The following is a 25498-nucleotide window of genomic DNA, read 5'->3' on the forward strand; positions in this document are numbered from 1 at the left end:
GAAATGTAAATGTTGCTAGATGGTTCTGAAATGTGAATATTGCTAGATGGTTCTGAAAAGTAAATGTTGCTAGTTGGTTATGAAATGTGAATGTTGCTAGATGGTTATGAAATGTGAATGTTTCTAGATGGTTATGAAATGTAAATGTTGCTAGATGGTTCTGAAATGTAAATGTTGCTAGATGGTTATGAAATGTGAATATTGCTAGATGGTCATGAAATGTAAATGTTGCTAGTTGGTTATGAAATGTGAATGTTGCTAGATGGTTCTGAAATGAATGTGAATGTTGCTAGATGGTTATGAAATGTAAATGTTGCTAGATGGTTCTGAAATGTAAATGTTGCTAGATGGTTATGAAATGTAAATGTTGCTAGATGGTTATGAAATGTAAATGTTGCTAGATGGTTCTGAAATGTAAATGTTGCTAGATGGTTATGAAATGTGAATGTTGCTAGATGGTTCTGAAATGTACATGTTGCTAGATGGTTATGATATGTAAATGTTGCTAGATGGTTATGAAATGTTAATGTTGCTAGATGGTTCTGAAATGTGAATGTTGCTAGATGGTTCTGAAATGTGAATGTTGCTAGATGGTTCTGAAATGTAAATGTTGCTAGATGGTTCTGAAATGTAAATGTTGCTAGATGGTTCTGAAATGTAAATGTTGCTAGATGGTTCTGAAATGTAAATGTTGCTAGATGGTTATGAAATGTGAATGTTGCCGGATGGTTATGAAATGTAAATGTTGCTAGATGGTTCTGAAATGTAAATGTTGCTAGATGGTTCTGAAATGTAAATGTTGCTAGATGGTTATGAAATGTGAATGTTGCTAGATGGTTATGAAATGTAAATGTTGCTAGATGGTTCTGAAATGTAATGTGAATGTTGCTAGATGGTTCTGAAATGTAAATGTTGCTGGATGGTTATGAAATGTAAATGTTTCTAGAAGGTTCTGAAATGTTTCTAGATGGTTATGAAATGTAAATGTTTCTAGATGGTGATGAAATGTAGATTTTCTAGATGGTTATAAAATGTAACTATTGCTAGATGGTTCTGAAATGTAAATGTTGCTAGACGGTTATGAAATGTAACTGTTGCTATTTCTTTATGAAATGTGAATGGTACTAGATGGTTCTGAAATGTGTAAGTTGCTAGATGGTAATGAAATGTGAATGTTTCTAATTGTTTATGAAATGAGAATGTACCAGACGGTTATGAAATTTAAATGTTGCTAGTTGGTTACGAAATGTAAATGTTGCTAGATGGTTATGAAATGTGAATTTTCTAAATGGTTACGAAATGTAAATGTTGGTATTTGTTCATAAATGTAAACGTTGCTAGACGGTTATGAAATGTGAATGGTCCTAGTTAGCCATCCAACTGTGTGTGTTGCTTGTTGGTGATGAGTTGTGTGTGTTGTTTGTTGTTCATGGGTTATATGTGCTGTTTGTTTATCATGGGTTGTCTGTGCTGCTTGTTAGTCATGGGTTGCGGGTGCTGCTTGTTGGGCCTGGGTTGTGTGTGTTGCTTGTTGATCATGGGTTGTGTGTGTTGGTTGTTAGTCATGGGTTGTGTGTGTTGCATGTTGGTCATGGGTTGTGTGTGTTGCTTGTTAGTCATGTGTTGTGGGTGTTGGTTGTTAGTCATGGGTTGTGGGTGCTGTTTTTTGGTCCTGGGTTGTGTGTGTTGCTTGTTGATCATGGGTTGTGTCTGTTGTTTGTTGGTCATGGGTTGTGTGTGGTGCATGTTTATCATGGGTTGTGTGTGTTGCTTGTGGGTCCTGGGTTGTGTGTGTTGCTTGTTGATCATGGGTTGTGTGTGCTGTTTTTTGGTCCTGGGTTGTGTGTGTTGCTTGTGGGTCATGGGTTGTGTGTGTTGTTTGTTGACCATGGGTTGTGTGTGTTGCTTGTTGGTCCTGGGTTGTGTGTGCTGTTTGTTGGTGATGAGTTGTGTGTGTTGTTTTTTGGTCATGGGTTGTGTGTGTTGCTTGTTAGTCATGGGTTGTGTGTGCTGCTTGTTGGTCATGGGTTGTGGGCTGCTTTTGACTCATGGCATGGGCATGGCATTCACTCACCTCACAGCAGACTTGATCGCCTCCTTATATATCGTCATGGTTGCCGCGTCCATGGGTGGACCTGTTGTCTGCACCGTGCTCCCCGCAGCATCCTTAACAGCAGTCGCATCAAGGTCACGGAACATTGACCCGAGGGAGAAAACGTAATCTCCCAATTCCTGAGCCACGTCAGTAGTGATGGAGCCGGAAGTAGCGCCGGTCTGTGACACGAGGAACAGAACATGAGGCGAGAATAGGTAACCACAAAATGTGGAAACAACTTTCATTCCTAATGTGTGGCTAATGTGGTACAGTTTTGGCTCAGCCAAATGAGAAATAGGACGACTAAGCTAAAAGGCTTTTTTCTGATACACATTGTATATGTTCCCATTAAATGCTCATTCAACTTCGTTCCCCACAGACTATTATGGAATTGACCTTAACCTCATCAGCTTTTTTTCTGTTCTGGAGATGTAGCTTGGAATGGTCTTCAAATGCGGCTCATGCTTTCGTGATCTACCCGTGTGTGTGATGCTCACCAGACATTTTCGGAAGAACTTTGCCTGTTTCTCGATGACAGACTTCACCACTTTCGTTTTGTCCCTGTTCTTCAGGTTCTTCAAAACCTCCTGACAGAGAGAAAAAGGGACCGTATTCTCAATTTCAGCGTCACTGAAACGAAATGGCAATGTCCGTCATGATCTCCGTGTAGGGTGTGTATGGCAGTTGGATTATACCACCAGCAACAATTCGCATGTTAAACCACTGACACTCTTTTTGTCAAAACTATTTTTCGTGTTCATATTTATCCTTTTTGACATCACCATGGTGATCATTATTTTTTTGTGTTGTTTACTTACTCGTAACCGTTCAACACCTCCGCCAAAACAGAAACTTGATCAGCTGTAGAAACGGTGTTGTCGCCGCTGTAGTATTCAGTAATTTTCGCTTGGAGAATTTTCCACTGGAACAGTTTGGATTGAGAGTAAGTTTAAAGCAATCTTTTTACTCATTCAATTGTTTTAAGTAGTATTGGGAATTTGCTGAAATCTCACAATTGATGACTGACTTATTTACATTGCGCAGTCATGGAATGACTTTGGTTAACGCCATTATTCAGATTTTCTCATTCAGGTTATTATTGCAGGTACTTATAACATTATGCAAAGTGATGACTAATATATCATGAACATATATCATATCATAAACATATCTGGAGTCTTCAAGAAATATGCAGTCAGTGAAATATATTCAAGAATTCAACACGTTTCCCGGCCACGACTACTTCGACAATATGTCCCTTTGTCAAGTTTTTTGTCACAACTAAAACAGTAGTTTCAAATCTTTTGTGATCGAGTATAAGAAAATGTGACCGGTCGTTTGGTCAGTGTGACCAATCTTCGATTATTTCAAATAATCGCAACACCACTAGTTTTAAGTACATTATGTGATTTAAACCTGATTCCATTATCAACACACGTGTCCACGTAGCGAAATCATGCCCGAAAAACACTTCGTCCTGCTCATATCATACGATATTCCGTCAGATAAGATTAGCAATGCCGATATCAACTACATCTACTATAAGCCGTATGATAATACTGAGCAAATTGTGAACACATTACAACTGCTAGTGAAGTATGATGATGACTGATATGACGTTAACGATCTTGAAGGACGATGAGAGGGAACTTTCACAGTTGTCAAACATTCATAATATCGCAGACAGATACTGGCCTCGAGTCACCCAATGGTAACAGGAGTTGATTATGTGCCACCCTCTCGTGACGCCTGACCGGGTTCAGACAACGTGGTGCGCAGCTTAACAGTATATTTTGACTGACATCATACACGTATTTGAAATTCAGGAATAACATACCTTGGCTTCGCTCAATTTCCCTGTTCCCACCAGTTTGATGACAAGTTCGGGAAGCTTATCATCAACAGGGAACATGTTGAACTGTTCCTTGGAGAGTCCTAGGAAGATCATATACACCGATCTGACCATTTGTGTGTCGTACTTATCATTGCTGGCCCCAGGCTCACCCAGACTGGCAACGAGGATCTCAGCCATTGCACCAAACTGTCCAGATTAACACGTTCAGATGTTACTGATTGCAAACTCAATAGGCCATCATCTAGTGGCGTGGATGGGTGTATTGCCACTTTCATCCTCACCTCAGTTACATCAGGGAGTGCCACAACATACTTAGGGAAGTTAAGACGCAAAACTCTAATTGGATGCAGAAGTGTTTGCTATACATTTCAGAACCAATAACCAGAAGTACGCTGCCACCAGACGTATTATCGTAATCAAGGTGGCTAAAAGGATTGAATCCCGTAAATATGCTTCATAAAAACGCGTATGCGTAATTAATTGCGGTGGCTTAAACCGCACAAATCTGCTTGACAGTGAGAAAGTAAGTGAAAAGCTATCAACGACAAATCTTACCTGCGCCAAGTTGCAGTATAGCTTGCACGTGCTAGCACCCCCCGCTGCAATGATAGTGTCCAGGAAAGCGGGGTCCCACGACTTGATCTCCGCCAGGGTCAGGCCTTGACACATTTTCCCCAGAGAACACACACTGTCCGTGATGTTTCCTCTGGCCCGCTTAATCTGCAAACACGCACACCCAGGCATGCCACTACACCTTCTACTCTATATGTCAAGACTCATGGGCACCGCATCATTAGCTTCGACATATGCACTCTCTGTCTACGAACGTCTGATATAACAAAACCAGTGACATGTTTACTGTGCTAAAATGAAACAAATATAACTGATTACTTATCTTTATTGTAAATACATAGTTTGCGATCGTGTAGATGGAATATTACATTCTTTTGGTAACAAACCTACATTCACTCTATTTGGTTTATCATACACAGTCATCGCTATAGGCAATCAGGTAACTGCACAGAAAATCTATGTCTACATTACAGTGCAATGAAATATGAAATGTCAGTTGGGCTATGGTACACTGGTAACTCTTCCCTCCAGCCATCACTGTCTGTATAAGGACATAGGCAGTTAAAACAAAGGTGTTTGATGTTTGTTATGCGAGCTGGTCATCTTGAATGGAAACTGTGAGCGTGGCACGATGATAAATCACTATGTTCCGGATTAAGGGGTATAAATAAGGCGCGAGTCTTAACCATCACTTACACTCCATAAATAAGGCGCGGGTCTTAACCATCACTTACACTCCATAAATAAGGCGCGGGTCTTAACCATCACTTACACTCCATAAATAAAGCGCGGGTCTTAACCATCACTTACACTCCATAAATAAGGCGCGGGTCTTAACCATCACTTACACTCCATAAATAAAGCGCGGGTCTTAACCATCACTTACACTCCATAAATAAGGCGCGGGTCTTAACCATCACTTACACTCCATAAATAAGGCGCGGGTCTTAACCATCACTTACACTCCATAAATAAGGCGCGGGTCTTAACCATCACTTACACTCCATAAATAAGGCGCGGGTCTTAACCATCACTTACACTCCATAAATAAGGCGCGGGTCTTAACCATCACTTACACTCCATAAATAAGGCGCGGGTCTTAACCATCACTTACACTCCATAAATAAGGCGCGGGTCTTAACCATCACTTACACTCCATAAATAAGGCGCGGGTCTTAACCATCACTTACACTCCATAAATAAGGCGCGGGTCTTAACCATCACTTACACTCCATAAATAAGGCGCGGGTCTTAACCATCACTTACACTCCATAAATAAGGCGCGGGTCTTAACCATCACTTACACTCCATAAATAAAGCGCGGGTCTTAACCATCACTTACACTCCATAAATAAGGTGCGGGTCTTAACCATCACTTACACTCCATAAATAAAGCGCAGGTCTTAACCATCACTTACACTCCATAAATAAAGCGCGGGTCTTAACCATCACTTACACTCCATAAATAAAGCGCGGGTCTTAACCATCACTTACACTCCATAAATAAGGCGCGGGTCTTAACCATCACTTACACTCCATAAATAAGGCGCGGGTCTTAACCATCACTTACACTCCATAAATAAAGCGCGGGTCTTAACCATCACTTACACTCCATAAATAAGGCGCGGGTCTTAACCATCACTTACACTCCATAAATAAGGCGCGGGTCTTAACCATCACTTACACTCCATAAATAAAGCGCGGGTCTTAACCATCACTTACACTCCATAAATAAAGCGCGGGTCTTAACCATCACTTACACTCCATAAATAAGGCGCGGGTCTTAACCATCACTTACACTCCATAAATAAAGCGCGGGTCTTAACCATCACTTGCACTCCATAAATAAAGCGCGGGTCTTAACCATCACTTACACTCCATAAATAAGGCGCGGGTCTTAACCATCACTTACACTCCATAAATAAGGCGCGGGTCTTAACCATCACTTACACTCCATAAATAAGGCGCGGGTCTTAACCATCACTTACAATCCATAAATAAAGCGCGGGTCTTAACCATCACTTACACTCCATAAATAAGGCGCGGGTCTTAACCATCACTTACACTCCATAAATAAGGCGCGGGTCTTAACCATCACTTACACTCCATAAATAAAGCGCGGGTCTTAACCATCACTTACACTCCATAAATAAAGCGCGGGTCTTAACCATCACTTACACTCCATAAATAAGGCGCGGGTCTTAACCATCACTTACACTCCATAAATAAGGCGCGGGTCTTAACCATCACTTACACTCCATAAATAAAGCGCGGGTCTTAACCATCACTTACACTCCATAAATAAGGCGCGGGTCTTAACCATCACTTACACTCCATAAATAAGGCGCGGGTCTTAACCATCACTTACACTCCATAAATAAAGCGCGGGTCTTAACCATCACTTACACTCCATAAATAAAGCGCGGGTCTTAACCATCACTTACACTCCATAAATAAGGCGCGAGTCTTAACCATCACTTACACTCCATAAATAAAGCGTGGGTCTTAACCATCACTTACACTCCATAAATAAAGCGCGAGTCTTAACCATCACTTACACTCCATAAATAAGGCGCGAGTCTTAGCCATCACTTACGCTCCATAAATAAGGCGCGGGTCTTAACCATCACTTACACTCCATAAATAAGGCGCGGGTCTTAACCATCACTTACACTCCATAAATAAGGCGCGAGTCTTAACCATCACTTACACTCCATAAATAAAGCGCGGGTCTTAACCATCACTTACACTCCATAAATAAAGCGCGGGTCTTAACCATCACTTACACTCCATAAATAAGGCGCGAGTCTTAACCATCGCTTACACTCCATAAATAAAGCGTGGGTCTTAACCATCACTTACACTCCATAAATAAAGCGCGGGTCTTAACCATCACTTACACTCCATAAATAAGGCGCGAGTCTTAACCATCACTTACACTCCATAAATAAAGCGCGGGTCTTAACCATCACTTACACTCCATAAATAAAGCGCGGGTCTTAACCATCACTTACACTCCATAAATAAAGCGCGGGTCTTAACCATCACTTACACTCCATAAATAAAGCGCGGGTCTTAACCATCACTTACACTCCATAAATAAAGCGCGGGTCTTAACCATCACTTACACTCCATAAATAAAGCACGGGTCTTAACCATCACTTACACTCCATAAATAAGGCGTGAGTCTTAACCATCACTTACACTCCATAAATAAAGCGCGGGTCTTAACCATCACTTACACTCCATAAATAAGGCGCGAGTCTTAACCATCACTTACACTCCATAAATAAGGCGCGAGTCTTAACCATCACTTACACTCCATAAATAAGGCGCGAGTCTTAACCATCACTTACACTCCATAAATAAAGCGCGAGTCTTAACCATCACTTACACTCCATAAATAAGGCGCGAGTCTTAACCATCACTTACACTCCATAAATAAGGCGCGAGTCTTAACCATCACTTACACTCCATAAATAAAGCGCGGGTCTTAACCATCACTTACACTCCATAAATAAAGCGCGAGTCTTAACCATCACTTACACTCCATAAATAAACGGATCACATCTGTGCTCATGGTTCCCCAACAACAAATTTCACAATCTCAAAGTTCGGTCTCTACTTCCCCCAAACGAAGATTCTTCACAAATTATCAACCAGACGAAGTGGTGTTTTGAGACCTGTATCCCACGATTTAAATATCATAACTTGTTATGGTAGCACACGCCATGGTCTAGGATAACTGATTGAATAGTTCACTGAGAATCCATAATGATATCAAGCAATTATCTTTGCCAATCATTCGCATGACTGCTTTACGGATTTTTATACACACCTTTTCAATAACCTTCAGCTGATTCTCCACAGGCATTTCTTCGAATCTTTCTTGCAGTATCTCCAAAATAGTGTCATTTTCTATTGTGGAATCAGGGATCTTGTCAAAATCTTCACCATCTAAACCCTTGATAAAAATGTCTACTCCAAGCTTGTCTGTTACGTCTGTAGCGGTCAGTGCGCCCTGGAACGTAGTCAAACTATGTAATACAAAACATCAGTTTGATGAGGAACCCTGTCAACGCACAGGAATACATTGACATGAATTGATATGCAAACACTGCAGCAGCAAATAGACAAAGCTGTCTTTGATGGTGTGACCGAAAAAGCACTTACGTCATCACGTATGCTTGTCAAAGCAACTTTCCCAAAGCGTCTTGCCTGCAGAGAGAAAAGGGGTGAGTGAGATGATTCAATACCAACGACAGTAGCAATAACATATCAGGCGGAGAGGGAGGGGAGAGTGAAAGTAGGTGTGTGTTTTGGGGCATCCTCCTCCTCCTCCTCCTCTTCCTTCTCCTTTTATTACCATACGTTTACAAATACATATAAAGCATCATGGTGATATTTTTTAAACTATGGCTTGAAAAAGTTTATTATTTCATACTGACAGAAGTTATGATGGAAAGGAATTTATACAGATTTTGTAATTGCTTTACATTATGAGTCCCCAATAAGACTGACAATTTATGATAGGGTTGTTTACAAAATGATTCTTTAAATACATATTTCAGCGATCAGTAAATTTACATACAAATAAGTAACAAGACACATATCCGATTTGGGAGGGACATTTTTTCGTGGGAATATTTCCCCAGCGAAATGCTTCAATAGGCAATTTATGTTTGGAAGTTTTAAATTTGATGAATATATTACAATGCTTTGCTCCTAGTTTACGTTTCAGTAAAGAAATACCATAACGAGATTTCATACATTCATAGATAACAGCTTTAGAGGAATATGCTATGGTGTTATTAAAACAATTGAAGCGACTGACCTGAAAGTTGGACAGCATTTTTGAAGCACGAGCAGAAGTGTATATCTTGAGGTTGCCACATATTGGACATATCAATATTTTCTAATATAGTTTTAATGTGGCTGAGCTATTTATAGTTGTGATTGTATTTTATTGAGTCTGTTAATGACATTAGATATAATGATGTACTGTATCTTCTGGTTTAAAATATATAAAAATCAGTTGGAATCCTTTCAATTGCTTTTACAATTTCAAATCCCCATATTTCGCTCCCGAAGTGCAAAATAGTGCAGAGAGGACAATCAAATAAAGAGAGTTTACATTCTATGGACATGTCAATACTTCTTAATCGCTTGTACAACAAATGTATCGCTTTTATGGCGTGGGTAATAACAGAATTTCTGGTATTTGCAGAGGAAGGATTGTTACTGAAAAGACGCCAAGGCATGTATATTCGTTTACAGCTCCATGCTAACTTGTCCACCCATAAAATTATAATTTCTTGTCGGGCTCTAGACTAACAGCTAGTCTCTGAAATGAACATATTTTACTGAAAAAAAATAACATAATGAAATGGAGCCCTGAGACTTTCTTCATTTTCAGAAGCTATGGAAATCTAGACTTGCCACATTTTCTAGACTTGCGTGTTCTTTCTTGGATATATATACTTCAGGGTCTGTACGACGGGCTCCTCGTGCCGAAGATATACAATCTTGGCCCTTTGTGTAGTTATGGCCTTGTTTTGAAAGAGTAGGCGTGAGTGTTGGGACCAAGAAAGTGATAGATGAGGGTGGGAGAGAGAATACATACCTTGTCCTCCTCAATGTCTGCTAAGTCTTTCAGGTCGCCGTCTTTGAATGCCTGCCCTAGAGCGTCGTCGGGTAGATCTTCAATGTATTCCGTGGTCATAGACGCTAGTATAGAGCCAATCTTTTTAATGTTTGCAGTTGTCTGTGCAGTTGCGTCCCTGTATTTAGTACTCTTCTTGACTCTCTCTGCAAGTGCACCGAGCTGTGTAAAACGGAAACGTAAAATAGTAAAATAAATACCAGCTGTCCATGGGATCGTTTAGTTGTATCGATCACGTTTCTCATGGAAATTGTTAAATGGTTTATTATTTATCTTCACGGAAGGTTTATCTGCGTTTAGATCACCTCAGCAACATATCCTTTACATTACTCATTACTTGTTTCGCATGTTAAACACAAACCACGTTTTAAGTATTATGTGTCGTCAAAAGAATCGAATCTCAGTATTACACGTTGACACGTCATTCAGATGTAAATGTCAGCGTTAGCAGCATATGTGAATTAGTTTTACTTGAGTCGACATACCTCTGTCCGTGATTTGCCCTTGGTCTCCTGAACAGTGAGTGAATCAATGAAGGTTTCAACTGTTTCGTCACTTACGTCGTCAATAATCTCCATGCCAAGTCCAACTTCAAACATGCTGAAATTGCCAAAACAATCATGGTCACCATGTCATGTAATTACCGAGAAGCGGCCATTACGTCTGAGCGGTCCCGAAGAAACAAACGAGTTTCATCAACGTACGCAGGAATGCGATTACCATACAATGAAATGACATCATTGTCACTTCATGACACCATGCGTCGTTTCACTTATCACACTTTGCATCAATACCATTGTCACGCCCAACATCGATTCCAATGCCACACCGTGCATCGGTACTATTATCACACCTGCATCAATACCATTGTCACCCCTTGCATCAATGCGATTGCCACACCTTACGCCGATGTCATTGCAACACCTTTCCACAATACCATTGTCACACCTATCATCGTTGTCATTATACAGTAAAGCGTTGTATGAATGTGACCAGAGAGAATGTAAGGGCACTTAATTGTGACCATAACCCATGTCCCAGCTGACAACGTTCTCGGAAACAATGAAACGCTCAATGACTGTTAACATAAATCAGTCATCAACCTTAATCAGTATTTTAGGCCACATGGCCCATAGTACAATTGTATTATAAGGTGTACAGTTATGTTCACATGACTGTTAACCATTCATACACATAGTGTAAAACCACCACTACGTATACACACATGTGCCCAAACGATCTACCTGATGCCTTAGTATAAAACATACCTGGCCAATTGGTCTGAAGTAGTCTGTGTTTTGTTGGCGGGTAGACCGTCCCTAACAATTTTGCCAACCCTAGCCTTGATGGCCAAGTCTGTGTCATCTACACCTTCAAGGAACTCTTTAACAGCACCACGGATCTAGAGGGCGGAGAAAGAAGTGTCAAACAATAATCAATTATGTGGTTTGTCCTGTGGATCTTCGTATCTCATATATCAACCATCAATCATAGACCAGTGATTCATCATCTACCCATAGATTTCTGGATCATGACACAGATAAGGTGTTCAACTGTCCACAGTGATTTTCGTAGACTTCGCGATAGTGGAAATCTGTTCTGGATTGACACGGACTAGAAAGGCTGACAGATCCGCCCTCCCACAAACCTAATGAAGGGTTCGTTTGTTTGTTTGCTGATAACACCAAACTCACTGATGCTCTAGATATATAAGGAGGGGTTCATCTGCAAGGGTAAAGTCATCTGACCAGAACACCGGATCCCGTGAGTTGCCTCTTAGGTATGGGTTGCGGAAGATCAACCCATTATGACACCGATATCGCATCGATTTCGTTATCACACCCCGGATGCACCGGTAAAACCCCCCTAGACCAAACAATTGTCAAGTCATATTTCTTTTTCAAAAGGTTTGACCTGTTAGACAAAATGAAGTAACAGTGGAATTTTGAAGTTGTCTGACCTTGTAAATGTTGTTCAATTACACATAATTTAGTACTAAACATCTCAGCTTACATCAGTGAATTGAATCCTATGTAAATGACTGGTGACTTATATTCTGCTGTATTAACACTTACAGCATCCGGTTGGAAGTCATCGGCTTCTGATAATGTCCATTTTGTACCCATCATGTTCTTGATGTCTGCAACTGTGGCACTGCCAAGGGACCCCTTCGCCTGTTTGAATTTGTCCTTTAACACCTTACTTTCACCGCTTTTGATGGCCGTTTGCCGCAGGTTCTCGCTAAACACAAACCAACACAAACTTCATTAACTCTTTTAGAGAGTGTTAACGTTGGTTGAAGTATTAAGAAGTAATCACATTAAACATGTGTGATCCACTGACCCGAAGAAAGGTAAGTTTGGTACAGACAGTACAGTCGTGTAGTTATATCTGGACAACGGAATGCAAGATGACGCCCAAAGGAAACATCTACAACTAATCCCCCCCTCCCCTCTCCCCACCCCACCCCCCCCCCCCAAAAAAAAAAAAAAAAAAAAAAAGGGGGGGGGAGGGCGCCTCTTGGCGTTTTGTCTATACTGTTTCCACTGGCTCACTTTGACAGGAAATCCTCGGGATCAATCAGCTGCAGAATATCCTCGTCAATCGATCCAGTGGTGAGGAAATCATCCACATCATCTCCTGAGAGCCTGGACGGGTTGCCTTTCTTTGCCAGAATGTTCTTGTTCATTCGTTTTTTCTCGTACTCCTCCATGTCCCGAACCGCCTCCTGTACTCATAAAGACATGCACTGAGTGGCAACAGTATTAAAAGAACCTTAACGTTATTTCAAGATGAATGAATAGATTTGTGACAGTTTCTTTTCAATCGATTGTTCGTGTGTACTTCGCGTCAGTTCTATGTCGACTGACCTATGAGCCTTAGGCAGAATACATTTCTATCAGCAATACCAGTCAATGCTCGCCCACCCCACTTAGATGTGAGATACAACGTGACTTGGTACGAATGCTACATGGATTTCCAGTGTCATACCTCTTTGATGCTATCACAGTTCAGTGGACCATCCAACTTTTCGTACAGTTGCTTGGAGCCTGTGAATCCCTTAGAACATAGCTCCGCCCGCTGCTTGGGCGTCATGTTCTGTTTTAGCTTTGTCAGCGTGTCAGTCTGAATATAAAGAACACATTTCTTTAACACTATATATACACATGTTGAAGCCTTGACAACCGCAGTGTTACACTAGGCATGTGTCATCTTGAAAAGAACAAACTTGCAAAATAATGTATTCCTCTAGCATTGTCTGAGAGACGGGTAGAATCCTACACATACAAGAACCAACACCTCACTAGCGTCACACACACACACACACACACACACACACACACACACACACACACACAGAGAGAGAGAGAGAGAGAGAGAGAGAGAGAGAGACAGAGACGGACAGAGCAGCCTCTGTATTAAGTAAAACTCCGCAAAACCATGGTAACCTTTATGATTTCAATGACTTCCATGGGGACACAGTCAATGTTCTTCTCACCAAAGTCCTTGTGGCATCCAATGTTAACGTGCAGAGGTACTCACGGTTGCAGAACTTAGACATGGTATTTGGAGACATAATATATCTCCCAGATTTACTCACTGTCATTCTCTCGAGCATGGTGTCTGGTATGTCCCGAATTTCACCATTTGACATGGAAGTGATGCGACCGCTTATGTTAGCAATAAGCTCCTTTTCTTTCTCAGGAAGCCTTTTGTATTCCTCAAGGAACGCTTTCAAGGTATCCGGATCTGACAGCTCATCAAACTCAATGACATCTAAATGTAAGTGATAAATAAAATAGTTCACCGTAAAACGGGAGGGGTTTCGCATAAATGCTCATCCTACTATGTAGATTTATAACATAATTTAAACAGATTAACAACAAGTAACATTACCCTTAAGATAAATTTGGCGAATTCTGATTTGTCAGTAGCTAAATATACCAAACCTCATTACTGTTAAAATAATTGTGTCGTATTCTGACTAGTTAATAGCCAAAGCATACGAAACCATGTGGGTGAATTTGTCAGGGTGTACGAACCGCACACCACGTCAAATCTGTCACGTGACACACTACACGCGCTGTACGAATGACCTTGACCTAATATGGGATATAGCTGCCAAACGGCTGATCGCTTCGAAATTTCAAGAAATTACGTATACAATTATGAGTATTAACAGGAATAAATTGCCATAATTTCTTATTTGTGTGTATCAATAAATGCACCCCCCAAAAAATGTTATGTGTGTTTCTCTTGTCGTTTAACAAAACCAAAAATTTGATATTTTTTGTCATGAACTAAGCCATTCCAAGTTATCTCCCTTTCAGTAAATATCATGTTGAACGTTGGCGTATAAAGACAAGCTAGATTAAGAGATCTTAAGGGTAATACATTCGTCTCAGTGCGCCTCGGGAAATACAGTCCCGTGCACCCTTTCAAAACACCGTGTAACTAATATAATCTGTCTGAATGGACTGTGTAAGATGTCATGTGTAATCGCCATCTGCTCTCAGTAACTTTGGGTAGGAGAGAGGCTTCTGAATGAATTCTTGGGGTGGTTGTGACAACTGTAAAATGGTTTGAAATGTTAAACATCAGAAAATCTCTTAGGCATTTCTGTTTCACATCTGCATGACGTGTGTAACAATAAATATTTACATAATGTGTGTTCTTTGCGGTTTTTATGTTTGGTTGTCTCACGTCACTCTCAGTAATATTCCAACTACATGGCGGCGGTCTGTAGATAATCGAGTTTTGACTATCCACTGATCAGCACCATAAGCATCATTACACTTAATTGGGATAACATGTGGCAACCATGTCAGCGAGCCTGACCATCCATCCTGTTGGTTGCCTATTACGACAAGCATGGGTTACTGAAGACCAATTCCTGCCCGGATCTTCACGGTAATGCGAGTTGTAAACGTTAAACTAAATACATAGACCATTACTAAAATACTGAAAGTACAAATGTACGACTCAGTGTTGCGTGATTCTTTATATCAGGGCAGTTAGCAAAATGCTCATTACGACCATCGTGTGAACCGGCTTTGGAAAACATGCACTAGCATTAATCTGAATGGTTTAGTTGACTATGACCGGGGACACGTTGTTAATTCATCGAGGAATGATATATTATCTGAACTGGGGACACCTATTCGAGGTATGATGCAATATCTGAACTGGGGAACACGTTCTTAATTCATTGAGGTATGATACACAATCTGAAACGTGGGACTCCTTGTCATCGTGGTGCGATACATTATTTGAACAGGGGGAAGCGTTGTCATTGAGCAATGATACACTACCTGAACCGGGGGACACGTCTTTAATTCATCGAGCTATGCTGTTATGGTTCAGTAACTATGTTCGACCAATGTTTCAACGTTTCACCGATTTGGACATGCAAAATTAGTGACAACTGCAGTATTTTAATTCTGATAGGTATATCACATGTGGTACACTCGTCCCACAAATTTGGGATGCATCCTCACTTCTTATGCCTTGATGTACATGCTCGAGGAAGCTTTCAGATCTGGATTGGACAGCCAAAGACAGTGTAACATTACACATTGCGTTATAAAATATATTACAAGTTATTCAGTGATTTATATCTTAGATTACGCCTTATATAATTGCAATGTACTATACATCATACATTACACATTACATTGGGTCTACTCCCACTTGTGAGACTCCCAGTTATGAGACAATGGGGAAGGTAATTAGCAATGAAAACCCATCGTACTCCCCTATCTGATGGAATAGATTACCCTCAGCTAATTATCTTTTAGCTAGCTGATTAGGGTTAGCCATGTAAATGAACTTTGTATGTGACAGACATTTTATTCTATAAAAACACTTTGAAATATCTAGAATGGGTGAGTGAGTGAGTTAATATTTAACGTCACATCGGCAATATTTCAGTCATATCGTGACGAGAACATAACACTGAAATGGAATATTTTTATATTATAAAAACGTGTTGACAAAGGACAGTAAAACAACTAGAATATCATAGAAATGAATATAAAGCTAGTAATTATACTTAAGACAGTTTATCTATAGAGGACAATGCAATATAAAAATGGGCTATAGATTGCTAACAACTGAAGGTAGATCACCATACTAGGGACCATGGGGACTTACAGTACTTTTGCTACCTGCATGGATCCTAGCTGGATTTACATCATCCCCTCAGCCGTCAGCAATTTGGGAAATCTAGCCGAACAGTAAAAAGACACTTATTCTACGATTAAAAACGTGGAAAATTTGAAATTACTTTGAATGTTTGTTGACTTACGTATTCTCTCGGGAGGACAATAGTTTTACAGTACTTCAACACCCTTTGAGGATACAGCCACTAACAAGCACAGTTACGAATCTAGACTTCCAATAATATAATATTCATCTATTTACGGTTCATTTAATAAATCCAATTATTTTAAAAATGCAATGATGAAATGGGAACTTTCATCCTTCATAGTTCTGGAATTAAAATAGATATTCCTTGTGATGGAGTATTCAACACAGTCATGCTTGACTGTGATTCTTTCGTCACAAGGGATACAAAACGGAGGACCTTCACCTTGGAGCAAATATTCATGTGTATATCTTGTGTTGCCAATACGACATTATGACCTCTTCAAATCTGCACTGACACCCCAAATAGGTGTAACCAATGTAGGGTTTTATTTCAAGTAATTTGTTGATACCTACTTGAGTGTCCCACCTCTTTTGCATCAGATCACTGATGTAAGATCTAATGGCAGCTTTATAATCAGTGTAGGGAATAAGAAGTGGTGTCACAGTTTTGTTGAGTGCTGCTTTAGCAGCAAGGTCAGCCAGTGTGTTCCCAGAAATGCCCACGTAGCTGGGTGACCAACAAAAGACGATGTCATATTGGCCAGTAGCAAGTTTAAATCCTTGTTGTATAAATCCTCATAAAGGGGAATCAAAACACAGTTATAGGCAGGGTTAGATTCATTAGAGTATAATTTGGTAATTTATTGTAAAGACAATTTTATACGACGTTGTGTAAGAGATGGTTCATCAGCCCCAAAGTAGAGACTGTCAAAAGGTGAAGTTCTAAAAGACCCAAGACAAAGTCGTAAACCTTGGTGATGGATAGAATCAAGAACGGACCAGTGATCGATATAGGTGTAAGAGGGTCGCTTGATCCCCTCTCCACTTCGAGTTGGAAACAACTTTCAGCAAGTCAAGAGCCTTCAGGCATTTAGTTTTAAGGGATTTAATATGAGGTAGAAATGTTAAATGTGAGTCAAAGATTAGGCCCAAGAACTTGGCCTTCTATACAACTTTGATGAGAGTGCCATCTAGAGATAGTTCTGGGTCCTTATGTGGGTTATATTTTCTGCAAAAATGGGTACAAGTAGTTTTGGATTTTGGGAAATTTAAAGCCGTTTTCAAGACACCATTTATTTATTTAGCTGCAGTTGCCGTTCAATAGTATGCATATTGTTACCACGACACGAAATATCAAAATCAATCACAAACAACGATCCATCAATTGGATCGTTTAAAACTTTTGATAAACTATTTATCTTTATACTAAAACGTATGACCGACTGCCTTGTGGAACACCCTGATCCTGGTTGTAATGATCAGACAGAGTAGAACCCTGTTGTTATTTAAAAAGTTGGCTATGAATGACCCTGCAAACCGAAATCATGTAAATCTTCTTAAAATGCCATATTTCTAGGTTGTGTTATATGCTTTTTCAAGATCAAAAAAGATAGACACAACGTGTTGTTTATTAATCAGCGCGATTTTACAAATGATTCCAAACGCACTACATGACCGATAGTACTTCTGTTTTTACGGAATCCACATTGTATATCTGTTATAAGGTTATTTGTTTCCAAGTACCAAACAAGTCGATTATCAATTATGCGTTCCATGCGGTCTTGTAAACAGAGCTAGTTAATGAAATTGGTCGACAATTGCATGGATCCGTATGATCACGTCCAGGTTTAGGTATTGGTCCTACTATAGCATCACGCCATGAATTACGCCCGTGAAGGTCCCGGGGTAGAATAGGCCTTCAGCAACCCATGCTTGCCATAAAAGGTGACTCAGCTTGTCGTAAGAGGCGACTAACGGGATCGGGTGGTCAGGCTCGCTGACTTGGTTGACGCATGTCATCGGTTCCCAATTGCGCAGATCGATGCTCATGTTGTTGATCACTGGATTGTCTGGTCCAGGCTCGATTATTTACAGACCGCCGCCATATAGCTGTAATATTGCTGAGTGCGGCGTAAAACTAAACTCACTCACTCACTCACTCACTCACGCCATGAATTAAGGAAATTTTGCTGAATGTCCAAATATCATCAAAAATACATAACAGCGTTTGTAAACATGATTCTAGTAAGTGCTTCAGAAGTTGATAATGTATGTCATCAGCTCCTGTAGCAGTATTGTGAGCTTGATCAAGAGCAGTATGGTGTTGATAAATAGAAAATGTTTCATTATAATCTTCCCCATTGAAATGAATAGCTTTCTTTTCTTGTTGTTTTTTATATTGTTGGAATTTAGGCACATAATTAGAAGAGGAAGAATGTTTAGAGAGAGTTTCAGTCAGTTTATTTGCAATATCTGATTTATCCGTAAGTATTTGATCTCCATGTTTAAGATGATGGACACCAGATTTAGTACCTTTTCCTTTAATTTTCTGGACCATTTTCCATACCTTGGACATGGGTGTCCGAGAATTTATTTTTGATACATAATTTATCAAAGTTTGCCGTTTGTTCTGTTTAAAATAACGCCGCGCTTTAGCGTCTAAAATTTTGAATTTATTTAAAGTATGCACCATAGGATGGCGACGGAAATAATGTTCTGCTTTTTTACTTGCCTTCCTAGCTTGTTTGCAGTCATCGTTGAACCATGGTTTTCGAACATGTGGATTTGAAGAGGACTTCGGAACACATTCATCGGCTATTTTATGAAGTTCGTTAGAGAAAGAATTTATAGGATCAGGAACATCAAGAAAACACATCAGGTGTTAGTTTATTAGAACAAAGAATTTCATACAAAGCCCAGTTAGCTTTTGCAAAGTTCCATCGTGATGACGGAGAGACATCCGACGGTGTCACAGATTTTAATGAAGTGGGAAAATGATCACTTCCACAGAGGTCATCGTGAACTGACCATTCGAACTCACTTAGCAGGTTACAATCAACAACAGCTAAATCCAGACACGAATACGTTCCAGTTCCTGGATACAGATATGTAGAAGAACCATCATTAAATATGCATAAGTCATTGTTTAAGAAAAAATCCACTAAAACTTTACCTTTCATATTGCTGTCATTGCTACCCCAAAGTGGGTTATGGCCATTGAAACCTCCCATGATTATACAGGGTTTCGGGATTTGGTCATAAAGTGACTGAAGATCATGTTGTTGAAGGCAATATGACGGTGGGATATATAAAGCACATAAAGTGAACACGGCATTTAATGTCACACGAACTGCAGCTGCTTGGAGAGGGACAGGACTATGAATGACACCCTGCCTCACCAAAACAGATGATCCTCCAGTTGCTTTATCGCCTGGGTGAGAAAAGTGATGATATGAGTCATACTGTCTTAAATCAATTTTATCTGTGGTTTTGAGGAATGTTTCTGGTAAACAAAGGACAGATGGTTTTAAATCTTGGATCAATAGCTGAAGATCAGATAAATTGTTCCGAAGACCTCTACAATTCCACTGTAATAAACCGTCAGGGTAGTTCATGGGGCATAATAGGAGATCGTGAATGAGGAGAACCTTTATGCTGCAATGGCAGCGACGGAGAGACCTCCATATCCAGAGATTCAAAGAAATTATGAGGGGAAAAGGCACCTCAATATCTTTGATTTTTTTCTTAAGCTTTTGTTTTTCCTTCTTTGTAAGCAGGGTACGTAGTTCGTCCCAATAACAGGTTCAGGATGACTCTCAGTTTCTGGTATTGTTTCAGCAGATACATTAGTTTGTGGGGATGATGTGGAACGGGAAGGTGTGACTTTAGCATCTATTTCATAAAGAACAGTCGGTACATCAGATATCCAGTTAACTGACGTTTGACATCCTTGATCAACCTTTGGAAGTGAGGAAGAAACCACAGCAGAGTAAGACACAGTAGAATTGGAAGAAGAGGACTCCTTTTCTATTAATGTTCTGGTCTCAGGGAAAGAAACATCTTTATAACATTTTATGGTGAAAATTTCATTTTGTTGCGCATAGCATGGGCATGATATTGAGAAGGACATGTGGTCGCCACTGCAATTTGCACACTTAATTGCATCTGTGCAGTCTGTACGGTCATGTTTCCCACTGGAGCGGGAGCAAACTTTAGAGTTACGGCAAGATTTTGCACCATGTCCAAACTGTTGACATCTGAAACACTGGAGAGGATTTGGGATATATACATCAACTCCAATGTTGAAATACCCGGCTTTGATTGATGAAGGTGTTTTGGGTAGTGCAAACGTGAAAAGGTAAATGTTGGTTTTGAATACTCTCTCAGCATCTTTCCTAGTGAACCGTCTCACATGCGTAACACCTTGACTCTTCAGCTCTGGTGTAATCTTATCCTCTGACATATCTGAGAGGCCCTTCACACGGTCGCGGACAACACCTCTGCATTAATTTAAAGTTTTGTGTACGTAGACAACAATTTCAGTATTTGCAAAATGATGGGCTTTGAGGAGATTCAGAGACTGTCTCCGAGCACATTCCACGAGCAAGGAACCAGACAGAACCACCGGGTAACATTCTTTACGTTACCACATATGCCTTCAATTGATTTCGAAATTACAAAAGGATTGATTTTGAGGGGTTTACTATCAACACCTGCCACGACTGAAGACCGTGGCCAGTGATCAGAATTGTGTACAGATTCCTCATCTGAAGAATTAGCAATATCTGCATCAACATGTCTTCTCTTAGTTTTTGGCCCAGAACCAGTTAGGTGTAGGGTAGCCATAATAAGGAAAATATATTCAACAGCCCAGCTCCCCACCCACCATGGAGTGTGGAAGCCAACTACAGACACCAGGGTTACAGGGATGCTGTACTCCAGCAAAATGGACACGGGAAGCTATTTTTGCCAGCCAAACAAGGTATAAGTCAGACTGGTTCTGTCCCCGACAGATCACTGAAGACAAACAGAACCCGGAGGGCAAGATTGCCAGATTGACCCATGAGCCACCGCCTTCTGGCGTAGGACTCTAGGCAAGTTATTATATATATAATTTTTCATGGACCCAGTTACAGAAATGTGCACAAAATAATTACCACGCACAGAGCTTAGCCTGATCAGCCGATTGATAGAACCGGGCCAGTTCTACCACCCGTCTAGGTGAAGTCAGGACCAAAGCGGTGTGTTAAGCAACAGGAACACGGTTCCAGACCCCTGTTGCCCTCAACCACCAGGATCCCTTCCTCCACCGACACAGGGCCGCAACCCATGGCAAACGGGTTGGTGGACCAAATATGCCCCTGGATCCACACTGGGGGTTGGCGAGCATTAGCGTTACCCAGCACCCACCACGAGGAGGTGGCTCGCCACGGGTGCCTGGTATCTAGAAGCATATAGTGGAAGACGGTATAATATCATGTGGAGTTCATCACAGACATCTGTGTCTGTTACATTTTTCAATCTAACGATGTCCTGTTTCATTAGGCAACCTATAGATTGAGGTTCTAAGTTTAGTTAACCAGAGTCTATAGTAATGAGGTATTTGTAGCAAATAAAGTTCTGAAAAGGCAAATAATACAATACACTTGATTAAAATCAGCATTTGAAGACTATAAATTGTTCATAACGTTATATAACATGGTATTTAATTACATTTTAAAAATATTTTAACCAGTTTGATTTAATGCTTACTGTTACGGATGTACTGATGGGGCATCTACCTAATTCAACGTAAATGATAAAATCTGACTGCAATAACTCTTTAGCCGTAATTTACATAAATGTATTTATCAACCTCTTCTGCTCTTTTCGATCACTGTTATATGACAGCAAGTACCGATGTCGACCTGGTCGGATCATATCTTTGACAGTATCTTCTCATTATTTCTGTATCTGTTGATTTTCTTCATTGAAAACAATAAATGCTCTCCAAGAAAAAATGTCTTCTTCGTTAATTAACTCATTGTACATGTTATTACACATTACATTGTGTTACAGACTACAATACTCTTTACATTACTTTTACAGCACACTTTACACAAACTGTTACAATACACCGGTGAGGTGGGTGGAGCAGCAAACAGGATTACTTACCTCCTAATCGCTCGCCAGCTTCCAATAATTCGTCTTGGGTGCGTTCGTCCATTCCGAATGAGTCTGGGATGTTTGCAAGTCCTTTAGCTATGTCGCTTACTGACTGAATGAACACAGAAAGAACTATTCATTAAAGATCAGGGCCCAGATTTTCGAAGCTCTCTTAGTTCTAAGATAATCCTAAGTGTCATACATTAACATAAACTTACGACTATCTTAGCGCTAAGAGACCTTCGAAAATCTGGGCCCAGTATAAGGAAAGGATATAAACGAGGACTGTAATCAACCTACTCAGCTGGTGATCATTCAACAAAATATATATTAAAAAACAATTAGGGATCGTTGACCTTTTCCATTGACAATCGCATGGATTAAGACATGATGTGAAATATCATGGTGGTACAACCCCGAATAAACTCGAATGAAAACGGTATACGTAGGACTAGACGTGTGGTACTGTCCAACTGTGCACCACTGTGAAGATGATTGATGGAACTTCATTCCCAAAACAATGCCACTCCTAAGACGCCATCTACAGGCCCCAGCATAACCAGGCTGTTGGAACGCTTAATGCCGGACAAACACAATGGGATGTTGCCGCAGTCTTCGGTGTGTCCCATAGTTATCTCCAGACTGTGGACGCGGTTTCAAGGAACTGGTACAGGCACTGAGAGACCAAGGACAGCTACATCGCTACATTGGCGCGGAAATGGATAAACAGTTCAAGGCTGCAACATGGTCACACATTACGCCTCAGACTGAGAAACATCACCGAGCTAACCTGAAGGCTTACACGCCAGTCTTGAGGCCAAGATTCCTCCCACTACATCGACAAGCAAATCTGTTTTTCAACGTGAACGTCTTTGGGAGCCAGCATTTTTCACAGCTGAGTCGATGTTCTGACTTTCATGACGGCCGTAGGCAAGCGTTACTGACAGAATCTGGTCGCTGAACACGACCTGTTTGGCGGTGGATCTGTCATGATTTGGCGTGGGACTTCTCTCATGGGCCGTACGGAGACGGTAGCCATACAACATAGAGCCCTCAATGCTATCCGCAATCGTGATTAGATCCTTCATCCAGTTGTGAGGTTATTTGCTGGAGCTGTAAGGCCAGATTTCGTTTTAATGGACGATATGGAAAGGGAGACAATTGAGCATATGGAGCGGCTAGCTGTGTCTCCGGATCTTAATCCCAATTGAACAAGTGTGAGATCAGGTACAGCATCGACTTTCAGAGCTTCCGAATCAATGACATACTCTGGATGACCCCGAGAATGCACACAGGCAAGAGTGGAACACTCTCCCACAACACAACACCGTCAATCTCATTATGAACACGCAACGGAGATGCCAGTCTGTTATTAGGGCGCATGATGGCCATACTCATTATCAGTGTGACGTTTGTTCTGTTCTGTACGTTTCAATCCTTCTTTCTACCAGCTGCTCAATCTGCTTAATAATTATTTGTCATGTTCGTGCGTCACAAATGTCTTAAATCGAGATTCGTCATTACATATAGATGAAAGATGGTGTCACAGTGTGACGAATTACACATTTGGAAAAAAAAATGTTTGTGGTCTTTAGTTTTTGTTGTCCATTATATTAGACTAGAATTCTTATACTACGTTGCCATGGAGTAAACGTTATTCAAATGGAATAATATTTAGGTCAATGTAGTTTGTTTCTAAAACGTACTTACCTCTCCAGTTGACGTCAATCCTGCAATCTTTTTCAACCTTTTCTCTTCTTCCGATGTTAAGCGCCCCGCTTTAAACAACCCTTTCAGCTTCTTCAGCTCGTCATCCCCGAGGACTCCGCCTTCCAATGCAGTTTTCACCTCTTCTATATCTGCTTCATTCAAACCCTCTGCAATTCTTTTGTCCAGTTCATCGCGCTGTTCTTGAGTCAAGTTTCCTTTAAGTTTCAGTGCCTCTAACTTTTCTATCTCATCTTCAGTGAGATTTTCCCCTGGCCGCCCCAGTCTTCTCTTCAGTGTATCTAGTGCTTCTGTGCTAAAATTCATCAACGCACCCATTGCCCATTCTTCTAATTCTTCTCGTGTTTTCCTGAGATCTTGTGATGTAATTTCATTTTTCTCATCCAGGGCCCATACAATGAGCCGTTCAAGTTTACTCAGATAGCTAGCTTGTTTAAACTTCCTCAATATTGCCTGCTTCATTTCGTCTGTAATATTTTTTAGCGCGAGTTCAGCAAGCTGGGACTGTTCATCCTCAGTAAGGTTGTTTCTCACCATCGCAAGTTGTTCAATTTCATCTTCTGTCAGATTTTTATATGGCAACCTTCTAATAAGCCCCTCCTTCTCCAGCTGTGTAGGTGACATTGGCATTGGCTTGGTATCGTTTGACCTTTCCGTTGTCCCTGGACGTGAATTTGTTTCTGACGGTTTGGACCTTCGTGTCTCAGAGTCTGTTTGAAAACAGACAAACAAAATGCACTGTCAATGTTTTCTCATAGGTTAAGCTGCCACAATGAAACAAAAGAGAGTTTAACAATTGTGTTTACGTGTTCACTCGGATGACGGATTGGCAAACTAACGACACGACCTACATCATGCATGTCAGTAGATATTCGGCTACTTTAATATGTTCCAAAGAAATTGTTCATGTGAATATATCATGGTTATTTCGTTTCTAACATAAATTATATCCTATTCAACTAAGAGTATGAACCGATGATCATTTGTCCAAGTTTGATTGGATAATACCAGCTTGTCAACCCACGTGATCAAACTAATCACTCGCTAATCACTAATTACATACTACTGCATAATTATTATTCAGTTCGGGCATGTTTTCTTTGTGTAGATGTGCAAAAATGAATTTGAAGGAAATGTGTGGAACCAGTTAGGTTACTCTACAATGCATTTAAATAGACTATATCCACATGTTGTGTATCAGCACTTACACAGTTATACTCCATATCGTTAATATTTTATCACATGAATATACTAAATCTATGCACATCACAACACAGGAAACAGACAGCCA

General features: G+C 40.5%; 1 protein-coding gene across 1 annotated transcript in view; it reads right to left on the reverse strand.

Annotated features, from left to right (window-relative positions):
• Positions 1-25498, reverse strand: part of LOC137284656 (uncharacterized) — a 42927-nt gene that overhangs the window by 10041 nt on the left and 7388 nt on the right. Inside the window, exons 3-18 of the mRNA XM_067816554.1 lie at positions 24190-24917; positions 22489-22591; positions 13787-13962; positions 13177-13311; positions 12741-12913; positions 12261-12426; positions 11454-11587; positions 10671-10785; positions 10147-10347; positions 8697-8741; positions 8362-8544; positions 4506-4670; positions 3933-4136; positions 2914-3017; positions 2593-2725; positions 2075-2274 (exon numbers count right to left, since the gene is read on the reverse strand). Coding sequence (XP_067672655.1) covers positions 2075-2274; positions 2593-2725; positions 2914-3017; positions 3933-4136; positions 4506-4670; positions 8362-8544; positions 8697-8741; positions 10147-10347; positions 10671-10785; positions 11454-11587; positions 12261-12426; positions 12741-12913; positions 13177-13311; positions 13787-13962; positions 22489-22591; positions 24190-24917 — 2965 coding nt within the window. The remainder of the gene's footprint in view (positions 1-2074; positions 2275-2592; positions 2726-2913; positions 3018-3932; positions 4137-4505; positions 4671-8361; positions 8545-8696; positions 8742-10146; positions 10348-10670; positions 10786-11453; positions 11588-12260; positions 12427-12740; positions 12914-13176; positions 13312-13786; positions 13963-22488; positions 22592-24189; positions 24918-25498) is intronic.

This window comes from Haliotis asinina, chromosome 5 (genome assembly GCF_037392515.1).
Source record: "Haliotis asinina isolate JCU_RB_2024 chromosome 5, JCU_Hal_asi_v2, whole genome shotgun sequence".
Taxonomy (NCBI): Eukaryota; Metazoa; Mollusca; class Gastropoda; order Lepetellida; family Haliotidae; genus Haliotis; species Haliotis asinina.